This window comes from Bos indicus x Bos taurus, chromosome 5 (genome assembly GCF_003369695.1).
Source record: "Bos indicus x Bos taurus breed Angus x Brahman F1 hybrid chromosome 5, Bos_hybrid_MaternalHap_v2.0, whole genome shotgun sequence".
NCBI lineage: Eukaryota > Metazoa > Chordata > Mammalia > Artiodactyla > Bovidae > Bos > Bos indicus x Bos taurus.
The window spans coordinates 23,261,361-23,276,644 of NC_040080.1; the positions used below are offsets into that span (position 1 = coordinate 23,261,361).

General features: G+C 45.4%; 1 protein-coding gene across 1 annotated transcript in view; it reads right to left on the bottom strand.

The window, feature by feature from the left end:
• Positions 1–487: 487 nt before the first annotated feature.
• HEBP1 (heme binding protein 1) overlaps positions 488–15,284 on the bottom strand; it is a 37,481-nt gene continuing 22,684 nt past the window's right edge. The window contains exons 3-4 of the mRNA XM_027541382.1: positions 13,501–13,681; positions 488–1,099 (exon numbers count right to left, since the gene is read on the bottom strand). Coding sequence (XP_027397183.1) covers positions 922–1,099; positions 13,501–13,681 — 359 coding nt within the window. The 3' untranslated portion in view covers positions 488–921. The remainder of the gene's footprint in view (positions 1,100–13,500; positions 13,682–15,284) is intronic.

Below are 15,284 nucleotides of genomic sequence, written 5' to 3' on the forward strand. Positions count from 1 at the left end.
GCTGTGAACCCGAGCATTACCTCTAGAGCAGTTTGAATATTTGCTAATATCTCTTACTGTCTACTGTTTTACAACTTAATCATACAACAATCTAAATCTAAAATATTGGCCATATGTTCTACTCTAGGCCCTAGTAAGAAGAGGAGAGGGAAGAGCAAGGTCTTCTTATCAACCTCTATTTTGGAAAACATGCGGACAAGAAAGGGGGCTGAAGTTGGGAAAAAAGACTGCTTTACTAGTCCATAGGTTGACAATCAGCCACCTTGGTCTCTGTCCTATTTTTCACTATTTAATCCAGAATGAAGATAAACAATTAATATTTCCTCAGCTCCTGTCCCTGTCTTTTCTTAATTCACTGTTTGACATCCCATTACCTGTGTCCTCACCATGGGGCAGGAGACTGAAAGTCCTCCCTTCATCATCTGATGATGCTCCACTGTTTGGGGTTTTTGGGGATAGAATAGAAAGTGACTAAACAACAACAGGATTTGTTTCAGCTGTTTTAAGTCAAAGATCTTTATTTTTGGCTTCTTTTTAAAGAAAGCTCTTCTAAAAATTACATATGAAAGATCACGCGTAAATCACACTTCTTCGTGGATTAATAAAAATACAGTTTTCATGATTTGTAAAAATCTGTTTTTAGGGGATCCAGAGAGCTGGAAAAATGCTGCTGGGTTTTTCTGGCCTACCACTGAATTGTCTATAAGTCAATTAGAAGGACGCATGTGTATCGTGGGTACATTATTTCCCACCAAGAGAAACAGAGCCTCAGCATCTGGACCGTGCTTATCTCAGGAAATTGGCAGTGACTGGCTCTGAAGGGAAGTTGGTTCTGCTGGAGCGGCAAGGGGGCGCTGCTTCCTCCCAGGGGAAGTGGGCACAGATGCAGACCCCCGTGCAGCTTGGGGCACAGCCAGTGACTCATTCACTGCTCTTCACCAGCCAGACCTCGTTTCGACGTCCGTAGGGCTTCATGGGAGGGTCATACCCGGTGCAGAAGTAGAAGTCAGTCTGGTACTTGGCTGTGCTCTCCAGGGCGGACCGCAGCTGGGCAGCTTGGGCAGCGTAATCAGCTGCCTTAGCATAACCACCAAACTGCCTGGGGACACAGAGCAAGTTGTAGATTAAGAAAGGGCAGAGTCTTGGAGAGAGGGGATTTTTTCCCCAAAAAAGTCACTCATCACTCTTATTTACAACAAGCAGGCTCTAGTGGTAAAATTTCACCTCTGCCCCTTCCTACTGGGGTGGACTGACGCTCACTGAGCCTCAGAGCATCCTATGTAAAATTCGGGTGCATGCGTGCTAAGTCACTTTAGTCATGTCCAACTCTCTGCAACCCCATGGACTGTAGCCCGCCAGGCTCCTCTGTCCACGAGATTTCCCAGCAAGAATACTGGAGTGGTTGCTATTTCTTCCTCCAGGGGATCTTCCAGACCCAGGGATTGAACCTGAGTCTCTTATGTCTCCTGCATTGGCAAGCGTGTTCTTTACCACTAGTGCCACCTGAGAACCCAAAATTGGGGTATGTTTCCTTTTCCTTTCAATTAATTATGAACATTAACTACAATCACGGGTATAAAAAAACTAACGTGGAACCTGAAACACAGTACCATCGGCCCTCTGTATTGGTGGGTTCTGGGCCTGCAGACTCAATTAACGGAAGACTGAAAATATTTAGGGGAAAAAAAAAAACCTTCCAGAAAGTTTCAAAAAGCAAAACTTTCAATTTGCCACCTGCCACCAACTATTTGGTGGCTCAGTGGTAAAGAATCCCTGACTGAGCAACTTCACTTTCATGCATTGGAGAAGGAAATGGCAACCCACTCCAGTGTTCTTGCCTGGAGAATCCCAGGGACGGGGGAGCCTGGTGGGCTGCCATCTATGGGATCGCACAGAGTCAGACATGACTGAAGTGACTTAGCAGCAGCAATGCAAGAGACTCAGGAGACAAGGGTTTGATCCCTGGGCTGGGAAGATCCCCTGGAGGAGGAAGTGGCAATCCACTCCAGTATTCTTGCCTGGAGAATCCCATGGACAGAGGAGCCTGGTGGGCTACAGTCTGTCCGTAAGTTCACAAAGAGTCAGACACGACTGAGTGACTGAGCACAATGACACGTATCAACTATTTACATAGCATTTATAGTGATAGGTATTCTAAGTAATCTAGAGATGATTTAAAGTATACAGAAGGATTATATGCCATTTTATATAAGGGGCTCGAGCATCCTTGGATTTTGGTAATGGCGGGGTTCCTGGAACCAGTACTGTACTAAAGGCGAGCTTCCCTTCCCTTCCTGAAATTTCCCCGAGATGGGAGGCCAACTTTTCCCAAGGCAAAGTCTTCATTGTTTTCTCTAGCTCCCTCTGCTGCCCCAGCTGCCTCTCTGTCTCCAGCTGGGATGAGGGTGGGGGGGAGAGGTGGAGGGGATGGGGGAGGACCAGAGTTGTTAGGGTGGAGATGGAGCACTGGTTTCTCACACATCCCAGCTGGGACAAGTAGCAGCTTTGTTAAAATACAGAGCAGCCAAAGACAGGGACCCGAGGAAGCCCTGGGAGGGCTCCAAGGCAAGCTTGAAGCACGCACCAAGAAATCACTTGTAATAAATCCCTGCATACATGCATGCTAAGTTGCTCAGTCATGTCTGACTCTGCGACCTCATGGACTGTAGCCCACCAGGCTCCTCTGTCCATGAGATTCTCCAGGCAGGAATACTGAAATGGGCTGCCATATTCTCTCTAGGGGATCTTTCTGACACCCCTGTCTTTCATGTCTCTTGCATTGGCAGGTGGGTTCTTTACCACTAGCGCCACCTGGGAAGCCCAATAAATCCTTGTGTGTGTGTGTGATAGTTGCTCAGTCGTGTCTGGCTCTTTGTGACTCCATGGACTGTAGCCCACCAGGCTCCTCTGTCTACGGAATTCTCCAGGCAAGCATACTGAAGCGGGTTACCATTTCCTACTCCAGGCGATCTTCCCAACCCAGGGATCAAACCTGGGTTTCCTGCATTGTGGACAGATTCTCTGCCATCTGAGCTACCAGGGAAGACTCAACGAACCCCTTCTCCTGCTCAAATCAGGAAAGCCTTCATTTTCTAGTAAGTAAAGAGAATTTTCCTAAATCAGGCATTTCTCTTGATGGCAGAAGATGGAGACAGAGAAACAATAAAGCTCGTCTTTTCAAGACTATGACTCTCTCCTTACGTCATTGCCTCTGCTCCAAAAATTTATCCAGCGACCTCCCCTAAATATACCACTCTAAATCTGGGCTGCACTAAAATCTTTATTAGAGTCAAGGACATCCCCATTTCTACTGAGCTTTATGACTCAAAGGTCTGAATCCACACCAAGCCAAGATTCAGCCAAATGCATTATTTTTGGTGGGGTTCTCTGACTCATGCTTTGCTCTTTTATGAGTGGTTAGTCAGGCTTGCTAAGCATTCAGCACGTACATCACAGGGCTACTGATCTGCAAATACCCAGGATTTCATCTTGAAGGAACTGGCTATTTCAGTGTCTAGATAACAGCTATAGAACACAGGGCTGAGACCAATTTGGGAGATGTGATGGTTAGTTCTTCAAGTCTATGCAAGAGTGTAAGGCTGACGGAGAAAGGTGAGTTCTAGCTTCACCGAGGCTCTGGTGAGATAAAACTGGATGAGGAGACAGAGGGTGAATATTAAGGAGGTACTGGTTTGGCAATAAAAGCCCGTAAGATGTTTGGCTTATTTTCAAAGAATGTCTATAGATTGAGGACCACCTGTCTGCAACCAATCAAATGCTGAATGGGGCAGGGGGCAGGAATTTAGTGCCTCTGCGGCGCCCCCCTCACATATTGATACTGAGCTGTTTTCTGTGAAAATGGACAATGTTGGGTCTTTAAGCTACTGGTTTCTAGAAACATCCAAAGCAGTGGTTGGTCCACAACCTTCTTCATTCATCCGCTGGAGGCAAAATGGATAGTTGTGGGCCCACATCTTAGCTCTGCTATTGTCTGTCAGCTCCTGGTCTGGGGCAAGTGCTTTAACGTCTCTAGCCTTCTGGTCCTTCATCTGCTCAGTAGGGATGAGGGTGTCAATCTCGGAAAACTGTTGTGAAGATGACAGATGAGAAGACCCTGCAAATGACTCAGCCTCATGCCCATCACAGAGGAAACTCACAGCAAACAGCAGGTATTGTTGTCATTGGATTTTATAGTCCGCTCAGAACAGTTGTTCAATTCCCTGACTCCCAAGGTGAGGGACAGGATGGCAATTGAAAATAAGATCCAGAACCCAGGGCCTAATAATGAAGACCTGGCTCAAATGACAATCTCATTTTCTCATTGAGGCCTCCTCTCAAAATGTTTTTTATTGTCTAATAGCACTCCCCTTCCCCATTCTTCCCTTACCCTTCCTCCCTGTTTCTTTCTTCCTTCTCTCCTATCCTTTTCTTTATTCAGCACTTCTCACCTTCTAACATATTGAATACTCTATAATTTATTCTAACATGCTATATAAATTATTCATTGTTTACGGTCTGAGTTCTGTGGTAGGGAGACTCACGCCCCGTGAGGGCAGTGATCCTGGTCACTCTTTGTCCACGAGCATATTCTGACCTAACACATATATTAGACCCCTTGGCTAAATAAACAATTTTGTGATAAACAATCAAAGTTGCTGTCTTTACGCTGATGGGCCTAAAGATGAGGGCACTGAATCTGTTTGACTCCATATTCACTAACTCGTAGAATAAAATCTGGAGCACCTACTAAGGGCACAGTGGTGGGAATGCAAAGCAAGTGGACTGACTAGGGTCATGTTGAAGGTCATGCTAAGGACTCTGAGCCTGACCTTAGATACAAAGATGGACTCAGGAAGGGGTTTTAAAGTTAAGGGACTAGGGACTTCCCTGATGGTCCAGTGGTTAAGAATTGTGCTTCCACTGCAGGGGCACGGGTTCAATCCCTGGTCAGTGAACTAAACTCCTGCATGCCACAACACGTGGCACCCCCCCGCCCCATGCCATTATCAGACTGTAGTTTGAAGAGACCCCTCTGGAGGTGGTAGAGGGATGGGGAAGGGAGACATGGAGGCTAGGAACAGCCAAATGTGAGACAATGAAAGCCTGGACAAAGGCAAGTCTGGGAGGTGAGCTGGAGGGTAGGGAGGCCAGGGTGAGGGGTGGGGAGAAGGGAGGATTCTCGAGGGCTTCCAGTTAAGTCTCTGAATGGAAACATGCCGCCAAGCAGAAGAGGGATTCTGAAGAGTCCCTTTGGAGAGGAGGGGTGGGTGGGTTCACCATCTGGTTTGGGACATGTTGATATAAAGGTGTCTCTTACGAATGAACCACATTCATGCAACAGTCACTGTGCCCCTAAGCGCATGGAGGGCATTGCGAAATCTCAGCCTCTGGAAAGAACTGGAGTCAGAGAAACAACTGGGGAAAAAGACGGGTCCAGTAACAGACACCTGGGCGTCACCCGTGAGTGAGTGCTGGCTGTGGTCATGGCCAAGAGGCAGACGAGGCCAGGTGGTGAGCAAACAGGCGCGCTGTTCTCGGGAATCCTAATTCCCAGGTGGTGGGAGGAGGATGAGGACTCAGAAAAGGCCACTGAGAAGGAGCCATCTGAGTCCAGGGAGACCCAGCAGAGTGATGTGGAGAACGTCATCATTCAGGGATTCTTTCATTCATCACCAGAACAAAAACCCTTGACTGTTGTTATTTATTCTCAGGCCGACTGAGACGCTCATAACGAGGATGAAAATTTCCCTATTGCTTCATCAAGGAAACAAACAAAGCTGGGTGAGCTGCAGAAAGATCCATGTGTGTTCCCTGCCTTCAGTCTAACCATCCCTCCCAAACCTCCATCACAGAACCGCACGAATAAGCCAGGACACCAAACCCTTCCAGGCCCAGGGCCCCAAGATGTGAAGGAGGCCCAGCTCTGGCTGCCTCATCCTCAGAGCTCAGCTTCCACGCTGCACTTGGAAGAAAACCGTGTGGTGCCCCATTCTCCAAGGCCACAGGCATGTTTGCACCTGTTGCGGAATGCTCGTAAGCTCTTTGAGCTCCTCAAAAGAAAGAAATGAGAAGTCTGTACATTAGACTGTATACAAGTCTGTTAACAAGAGTAAGTCTCCATCTTCAAAGCTGCTCACCTCCAGGGCTGTCTTTTTTATCTTACTCAACGTCAGAGTTCAGTATTCCCGAGAATTTGGTTGCCATGGGAACTGAGAAAGAAAACACACACCCTGGATTCCAGAAATACAAAAGGAACTGACTAAAAGGTCCGGAAGAGTTGGGGTGGAGGGGGATGATGAAGGCGGGCTAGCAGATAGAAGCTCTGGTCCAAAGTTCAAAAAATGATCAAGTGTTATCTTTCAGGGAGTGCAATAAGGAAGAGAAATGGAATGACTCTGAGCCTGACCATTCGGTCTAGAACTTTTGCAATCTACAGGTCAGCACAGATTTGCGGAGAGTCTGCTATGCAGGAAGCTCCTGTGCTACGCAAAAGAAGCCTAAGACAAAGAGCTGATAATCCCATGTCAATGGGAAAGATGCATAACACCATATGGCATTCCACTTAATTGGATGGAACCAGGCTTAACAAGTTGAGCATCACTGAGCAGGAAACACACGCTTGACAACAGAGAGTTGTAAAGATGATGGGGAAGTCTTTCTGCCCTGGCAAGGTCCAACTGTACTGGTCAGGACAGAAACACAAAAATTATGCAGGGCAGGAGAAAAGATTAGGCTAGAGGTACATACGGAACACTCTCGGGGCAAAGAACAAGGAATGATTGGTTCCGACTTAGAACGTGAAGGGGAGGAGGCTAAGGAGGATGTGACATCAAGCTGTTATTGCTGGAGCATCTCTTGTGTTGCTGGCAATGAACAGGACCAAAATTCTTGCCTCACAGAGCTGCCAATGAACAGAGACTGAGGAGGGGCTGAGAGGCGCTGGGTGAGTGAGTGAAGGTCTGGTCATGGATGTTGTACATATGGGTTTAAGTGGGCTTTGGGAGGTGGGGATGGGATGCTCTGAGGCCAGGTGGAACCCTGGAGTGGGGCTGTGTTGTAGAGGACAGCATAAACCACGACAAGGCTCTTTACTCGGTAGGATTCACTGCTTGGTGGAACCTTTGGGGACCCAACCCAAAGCCTATCCCTCTCCCATCTGGTTTTACACTACCCCGGGCTCAGTCCCAACCTCGGGGTGTGCCTCAGGCAGAGGCAGGCGAGGCCCACAACCAGAGTCGAACAGAAGGGGGCGGAGTGCCATTGGTGGTCCTTAGCTTTAGGGCTGGAGGAGACAGAGGGGCAGGTCAGAAGGGGCAGAAGTGGAAGAGCTAGAAATGCTCAAGAGGCCTTGCAACAGTTCAGGCAAGAGATGATGAAGACCGTGGTCATAAGGATGGAGGGGCACGCACAGCAGGGGGTGACGAGGACCGGGCCAGCAACTGATGTGGAAGACGGAGGAGTCAGGATGGATCTGAACGGGATGGGAGGATGCAGGGGACCCCTAGGAAGGCAGAAGGCAGAAGGCAGAACTCAGAACACAGTGGGAGGGAATCTGAGTTCCACTAGGGCATGTGGATTTGGGGGCTTCCCAGGTGGCACTGGTGGTAAAGAACCTGGCTGCCAATGCAGGAGAAGTAAGAGACACAGGTTCGATCCCTGGGTGGAGAAGATCCCCTGGTGGAGAGCACGGCAACCCACTCCAGTGTTCTTGTCTGGAGAATCAACGGATAGAGGAGCCTGGTGTCAGAAGCGACTGAAGCAACTGAACACGGCACATATAGCACAGAGGAGGTCTACTTGGCGATACCTCCCAGGAAACCTGGGACAAAAGGCAGCAGTGCTAGCCCTGCTGATTTGGGTTCATCCACCTGGAAATGAATGACCGAAGCCCCTTGTAAGCACCAGTTGTAAAAGACCAGAGGAACAGCTGTTAACTCTTAATTCCTCACAGACGTCTATTCATTTAAAAAGCATTTGCTTTTTAACACATACTACTATTCAATGGACATCACAAAGTCACAAAACAGGAAGACTGAGTTGAGGATGCACTGTGTATCTGAAGGGTTTCCTGGGTGGCACCAGTGGTATAGAACCCGCCTGCCCGATGCAGGAGCGATCCCTCCCATGAGGAGGGCATGGCAATCCACTTCAGTATTCTTGCCTAGAGAACCCCATGGACAGAGGAGCCTGGCGGGCTATAGTTCACAGGGTTGCAAAGAATCTGACATGACTGAAGTGAGTTGGCACCCATGTGTATTTGAAACAGTACTTGTGCCTTCACTATGTCATTAACTGCCTTCCACAGAAAGGTACTTTTAAATGCACACTTGACTATGCAGTGACACCAAGTGGCAAGTGGAGGAATGATCAGATACTAAAAGCATCAAATATAAAGTCAAAGTGTTAGTTGCTCAGCCGTGTCCGACTCTGCGACCCCATGGACTGTAGCCTGCCAGGTTCCTCTGTCCATGGAATTTTCCAGGCAAAAATACTGCACTGGGGTGCCATTCCCTTCTTCAGGACATCTTCCCGACCCAGGGACTGAAATCCAAGAAAGCCTATCAGAGATAATAACAGGTTAAAAAAAAATTCACCAAGCTATGTTAGACACTCCCCTCTGTTTAGGATAAGAGAAAAGATCCTTTAAATTGCAGTAAAGGAAACTTCCACAGACCTGGCTTGAAAATTACCTTTTAAAGAGTCCCTTTTCACCATAGGGTAGCAGGGTTCCTTGGCAAAATGGCTAATTTCAGCTCTAGAGCAAGAAACGTTAAGATGTGCTTAAAATATCTTGTCCTACCAATAACCAAGGAAGCTAATGGAGATTACCAGGGTCATGTCAAAAGGACCAAGAAACCAATTTGAAGAGGCTCTCACTGGCCAAAGATGGGACAATTTGAGCATCAATGAGAATAATAACTGCAAAGAATTGAAACACATCAATTATGTGTGAATTCATATATTTATATTGATAATCAGAAAACAGAGATCAACACTATCTCCCCTTTAGAGGATGTTAAGAAAAGAAGTCATTATTCTGGAAACTGATAAAGAGAAGGCATCAAGCTAAAGAGAAGGTATCTGGCCTTTTCTCTGTGACTCTGTCTTAGGGAAACCAAACAGTAGATGAGGGAAGGTTCTCTTTACCAAAGTATTCTGGCTGATAAGGGGCTTCCCTGGTGGCTCAGTTGATAAGGAATCCACTTGCAATACAGAAAACTTGGGTTTGATCCCTGGGTTGGGAAGATCCCCTGGAGTAGAAATGGCAACCCACTCTAGTGTTCTCGCCTGGGAAATCCCATGGACAGAGGAGCCTGGAGGGATACAGTCCACGGGGTCACAAAGAGTCAGACATGACTGAGTGACTTAACACTTTCACTTTCCTTTCACTCTCAGGGCCTACCCTATATGTACTAGACAACGGTGAGAGTGAGCGCCTACCTAAATTTTGCATAACAGGCACCCTGCTTCCCCATCTTACTCCCTGCCCTGTGAAAAGAGAGTCCTGACAATCTGTAAATAGAGTTTGCTTTCTCTGCAGCCTATGCAGTGGAGGCTGGAAAGTTGGAATGAGGACTGCAGTGGGAGTTGGAGGTTCCAGTTCAGCTGTCCAGCTGCAGTGCACACATTGTCCTCTGGGGGCCTCTGCGTCACCCAGTCTAGGACTGCCCAGAGCAGTCAAGCTTACGTTCTCAGCATTAGTGTACGGAGGAGCCTGGTAGGCTGCAGTCCATGGGGTTGCAAAGAGTCAGACACGACTGAGCGACTTCAGTTTCACTTTTCACTTTCATGCATGGGAGAAGGAATTAGCAACCCACTCCAGTGTTCTTGCCTGGAGGATCCCAGGGACGGGGGAGCCTTGTGGGTTGCCGTCTATGGGGTCGCACAGAGTCGGACACGACTGAAGCGACTTAGCAGCAGCAGCAGCAGTGTTGAAAGCTGCACCCTTCTGGGTGCAGCTGGAGCAGGGCAGATAAAAAGTAACTAAGTTTGGAGACCTGAGGAGTGGACAAAAACTGTCTGGTGGGAGATTATTTGTATATTTTTCATGAGGTTGTTCTAGAGCAGAACCCTGGCGAAGCTCCTGGTCTCATTCGTCTGTCCATGGTTTCACACCTGTCACACAGGAGGATTTTAGCAAATGGGAAGTCACTGATTATCCCGAAGAGACCTGACCTCTTAGGAGAGGCTGAGGCCTGAAGAACAAAATTAGGAAAACACGTGCGCCTGTTGTTTTCTACAGTCAAGGGACCTGGACCCCACGTGAGGCCCTGGAAATAGGACTAGAACAACAGGATGCACATGTGCCCTGCTAAAAGTCCTCAGACCATGAATAACACTCCCTGCCCTTCTGGCATTCAAGGGGAATGTGGGGAATTCAAGGGGAATACCTGCTCCACAGGTATTCATGACCCCAAACTACAGACTGACCTAGATATTCTGATTCTCCCAGAATTCTGCTGTGGCTAATGCAGGTGTCCAGCTTCAGCTGGGGTTGGGAGAATATTCTCTACATCCAAATCAATTTGGCAACAGGCAAAGGCATTTATCTGGGCTTTCCAGGTGGCACAGTGGTGAAGAATCTGCCTGCTGATGCAGGAGACACAAGAGACATGGCTTTGATCCCTGGGTCAGGAAGATCCCCTGGAGAAGAAAATGGCAACCCACTCCAGTATTCTTGCCTGGGAAATTCCATGAACAGAGGAGCCTCGTGGGCTATAGTCCGTGGAGTTATAAAGAGTCAGACACAACTGAGCAACTGAGCACACACACAGCACGTAAAGGCGTTTACTTAGAAACAATGCAAATGTTTGTGTGCTGCAGGCTGAAGAAATTCTGAGAGAAACTGTTAGTACTCAGTATTTCTTACTTAATTCATCAATGAGTTTAGAAAGAGAAGTTAAGAAACAATCCCATTTACAATTGCATCAAAAAGAACAAAATACCCAGGAATAAATTTCAGCAAGGAAGTGAAAGATTTTTACACCCAAAACTATAAAGCATTAATGGAAAATCTGGAGAAGACAAAAATAAATTAAAAGATTCCAGGCTCATGGATTAGAACTAATATTGTTCAAGTGTCCATACAACTCAAAGCAATCTACAGATTAAATGCAATCCCTATAAAAATTCCAAGGGAATTTTTTTTAAACAGAAATGAATCTTAAAATTTGTATGGAACCACAAAAGACCTTGAATCTGGAAAAGGAAGAACAAAGATGAAGGCATAACATTTCCTGCTTTCAAGCTATATTACAAAGCTATCATAATCAAAACAGTATGATATTGACATAAAAACAGATGCATAGATCAATGGACCAGAATAGAACGCCCCAGAAGAAACCCATGCATATATGGCCAACTAATTTTTAACAAAAGAGCTGAGAATGTACAACGGGGAAAGGAGACTCTCTTCAATAAATGGTGTTGGGAAAACTGGACAGTCAAATACAAAATATTGAAATTGGACCACAATTTTTTTTTTTTTTAACTTTCGCCCACACTGTGTGGCGTGTGGAATCTTAGTTTCCCCACCAGGGGTCACACCCATGTTTCCTGCAATGGAAGCATTGAGACTTAACCAATGGACCACCAGGCAAGTCCCTGGACTACTATACACAAAAACCAACTCAAAGTGGATAAAAGACTTGAACATAAGACCTGAAACTGTAAAATTCCTAGAAGAAACCATAGAGGGTAGCCTCCTTGACACCAGTCTTGACAATGATTTTTTTTTTTTTTGTATTTGACACCAAAAACACAGGCAACAAAAGCAAAACTAAACAAGTGAGACGACATCAAACTAAAAAGCTTCTGCACAGCAAAGGAAAAAGGCAAACTGTTCAATGGGAGAGACTATTTGCAAATCATATATATGTAATGGGTTAATAGCCAATATATGTTAAAAACTCCTATTACTTGACTAAAAAACTCTAAACAATCTAATTAAAAAAATGGGCAGAGGATTTGAATAGATATTTTTCCAAAGAAGACATAGAAATGGGCAAAAGGTATATAATAAGGTGTTCATCATCACTAGTCAGCAGGGGAATGCAAATCAAAGCCACAATGAAATGTCACTTTACACTTGTTAGAATGGCTACTATGAAAAAGACAAGAAGTAACAAGTGTGGAGAAAAGGGAATCCTTGTGTAAAGCTGGTGGGAATGTAAACTGGTGCAGCCATTATGGAAAACAGTATGGAAGTTCCTCAAAAAAATTAGAAATAGAACCACATGATCGAGCAATTCCACTTCTGGGTATATATCTGAAGGAAATGAAACCACTAACTTGAAGAGACAGTGGCACTCCTATGTTCATAGGAGTGCCAATCTACCAACAGCCAAGATGTAGAAATAACCTGAGTCCACACACAGATGAATGGATAAAGATGTGGAATATACGTACAATGAAATATCATTCAGCCATAGAAAGAAGGAAATCTTGCCATCTGTGATGACATGGATTAACTTTGAAGGCATCATGCTAAATGAAATAGGACAGACAGAGATAGGGGAATACTGTATTATCTCACTTACATGTGGAATTTTAAAAAAAATCTGAACTCATAGATACACAGAACAGACTGGTGGTTGCCATAGGGTGGGGAGGTGAGGGGGTGGGAGATATGCGTCAAGGTGGTCAAAAGGTAGAAACATCCTGCTATAAGATGAATTAGCTCTGGGGATGTAATGTATAGCAAAGTGACTAGAGTTAACAACACTGTATGTTGCACTACATATTTGAAAGTTACTAAGAGAGTGGATCTTCGGAGACGGCAATGGCACCCCACTCCAGTACTCTTGCCTGGAAAATCCCATGGACGGGGGAGCCTGGTAGGCTGCAGTCCATGCGGTCACGAACAGTCAGACACGACTGAGTGACTTCACTTTCACTTTTCACTTTCATGCATTGGAGAAGGAAATGGCAATCCACTCCAGTGTTCTTGCCTGGAGAATCCCAGGGACAGGGGAGCCTGGTGGGCTTCCCATCTATGGGGTCGCACAGAGTCGGACACGACTGAAGTCACTTAGCAGCAGCAGCAGCAGCAGCATTCTGAAATTGGGCTTCCCACGTGAGACTAATGGTAAAGAATCCACCTGGCAATGCAGGAGATGTAAGAGACACAGGTTTTATTCCTGGGTCAGGAAGATTCCCTGGAGGGGGAGCCTGGTGGGCTGCTGTCTCTGGGGTCACACAGAGTTGGACATGACTGAAGTGACTTAGCAGCAGCAGCAAGAAAATGGATCTTAAGATTTCTCATCTCAGGAAAAAGATTTGGAATTTTGTCAAATGAAAGATGTTAACTTCCATTGGTAATCATTTCATAAATATGTAATCAAAGCATTATGCTGTACACTTTAATGCAACATTATATATCAATTACAGCTCAAAACTGGAAAAAAATAATTTAAATGCAAATGTTCATGGCAGATGATTCAAGAAGTGATTATGGAAATCACGTACTACCCTTGGATGCCCAAAGAATTGTCTTCTTACGTGGAATAGACAGTGATGCCTTCCCTGTCTTCGATCTTAATGCTGTCATCGCTGGGAGCTGGCGGGTCGCTTTGAAACTTGTTTGGAATCCGGAACCAGACTTTTAATTTCTTCTGTAGGTCCCCATCGTCACTGGGGAACACAGCAAAGGAAATAGGAACTGTCATCCCCATTCCGAGTCCTGAAAACACAGAACCCCACAGAGAGACATGGGTGTTAGAGACAGAACCTGCTGAGGCCCATGGATCATCTGCTGGTCTCATTCTTCTTTCAAGACAATATTTGTTGTTCTTGAAATTTATAATAGGCATTTAAGGCATTAGCATGTATCACCACATACATATAAAGTACCTCTTAATTGTACATACTAGAGGTAGGAAGGTAGTGATTCAAACTTGTCCAGAAAAAATTATTTAGCAATATATATCAAGACTATAAATATATCAGTACCCAATTACTTCCCAGGTGGTACAGTGGTAAAGAATCCACCTGCCAATGCAGGAGATGCATGTTTGACCCCTGGGTTGGGAAGATACCCTGGAGAAGGTACCTGGAGAAGATACCCCGGCAGCCCAATCCAATATTCTTGTCTGGGAAATCCCATGGACAGAGGATCCTGGTGGGCTACAGTCCATGGGGTCGCAAAAGAGTCAGACACAACTTAGCAACTAAATAACAACAGAGTACATCCTGTCTAATTGCTGATTTTATCTTTAAATTTTATTTAATTTTTCATTTTTGGCTGTGTTGGGTCTTCACCACTGTGCACGGGCTTTCTCTAGTTGCAGAGAGTCGGGGCTGCTCTCTAGTGGGGGCTACTTCTCTAGTTGCAGAGAGTCGGGGCTGTTCTCTAGAGGCGATGCTTGGGCTTCTCATTGCAGTGGCTTCTTTTGTGGCCGAGCCTGGGATCTGGGCACACGAGCTGCAGCAGCTGTGTGCATGGGCTTAGTTGCCCCACGGAACCCCACTTGCCTGCATTGGCAAGCGGATTCTTAACCACTATACTACCAGAGAAGTCATAATTGTTGATTTTAATGAAATAATCTAAAATATGAAAAAGGCTATTTAGGGAATAGGATTTTCCTTTCAGCAGAATTTATAATTGTTAAAAATTTAGATATGTTCAAAAGAGGAATATGTTTAAGTAAATTATAGGCACATGATGCAATATGATTTAGCTATGAATAGTCATGCTTAGGACTAGTTAGCTACAATGGAAAATAATTATGAAATAAGGAACAGAAACAGGATATATTGCACAAACCCTACGATTACATATTGTGTGTGAGTTGCTCAGTCATGCCCAACTCTTTTCAACTCCATGAACTGTAGCCCATCAGGTTCCTCTGTCTATGGAATTCTCCAGACAAGCATACTGGAGTGAGTTGCTATTTTCTACTCCAGGGGATCTTCCCGACCCAGGGATTGAACCTGGGTCTCCTGCATTGTGGGCAGATTCTTTACCATCTGAGCCACCAAGGAAGATACTATTATGATTACATTTTAAAAACCTATTATAAAGCCCTAAAAATACACTCAAATATGACAATGATTACATTAGAAAAGATGGACTGGGGTGCTGTTTTGTTATTTTCAAAAATGTTTGGTGAGTTTATAATTTTTACACATATTTTCTTCTGAGGAAAATTTATGCCAGTGCTAAGAAGGAAAAGACTTCTTCGTGACCTCCTACTGGTTGACTTATGTCCAAAGCCTGATTTCTTTGGTTCTAGCAAATATTACTAAGCTTGATACAAGCTTCTTTCTCATTTATCAACTTGAGA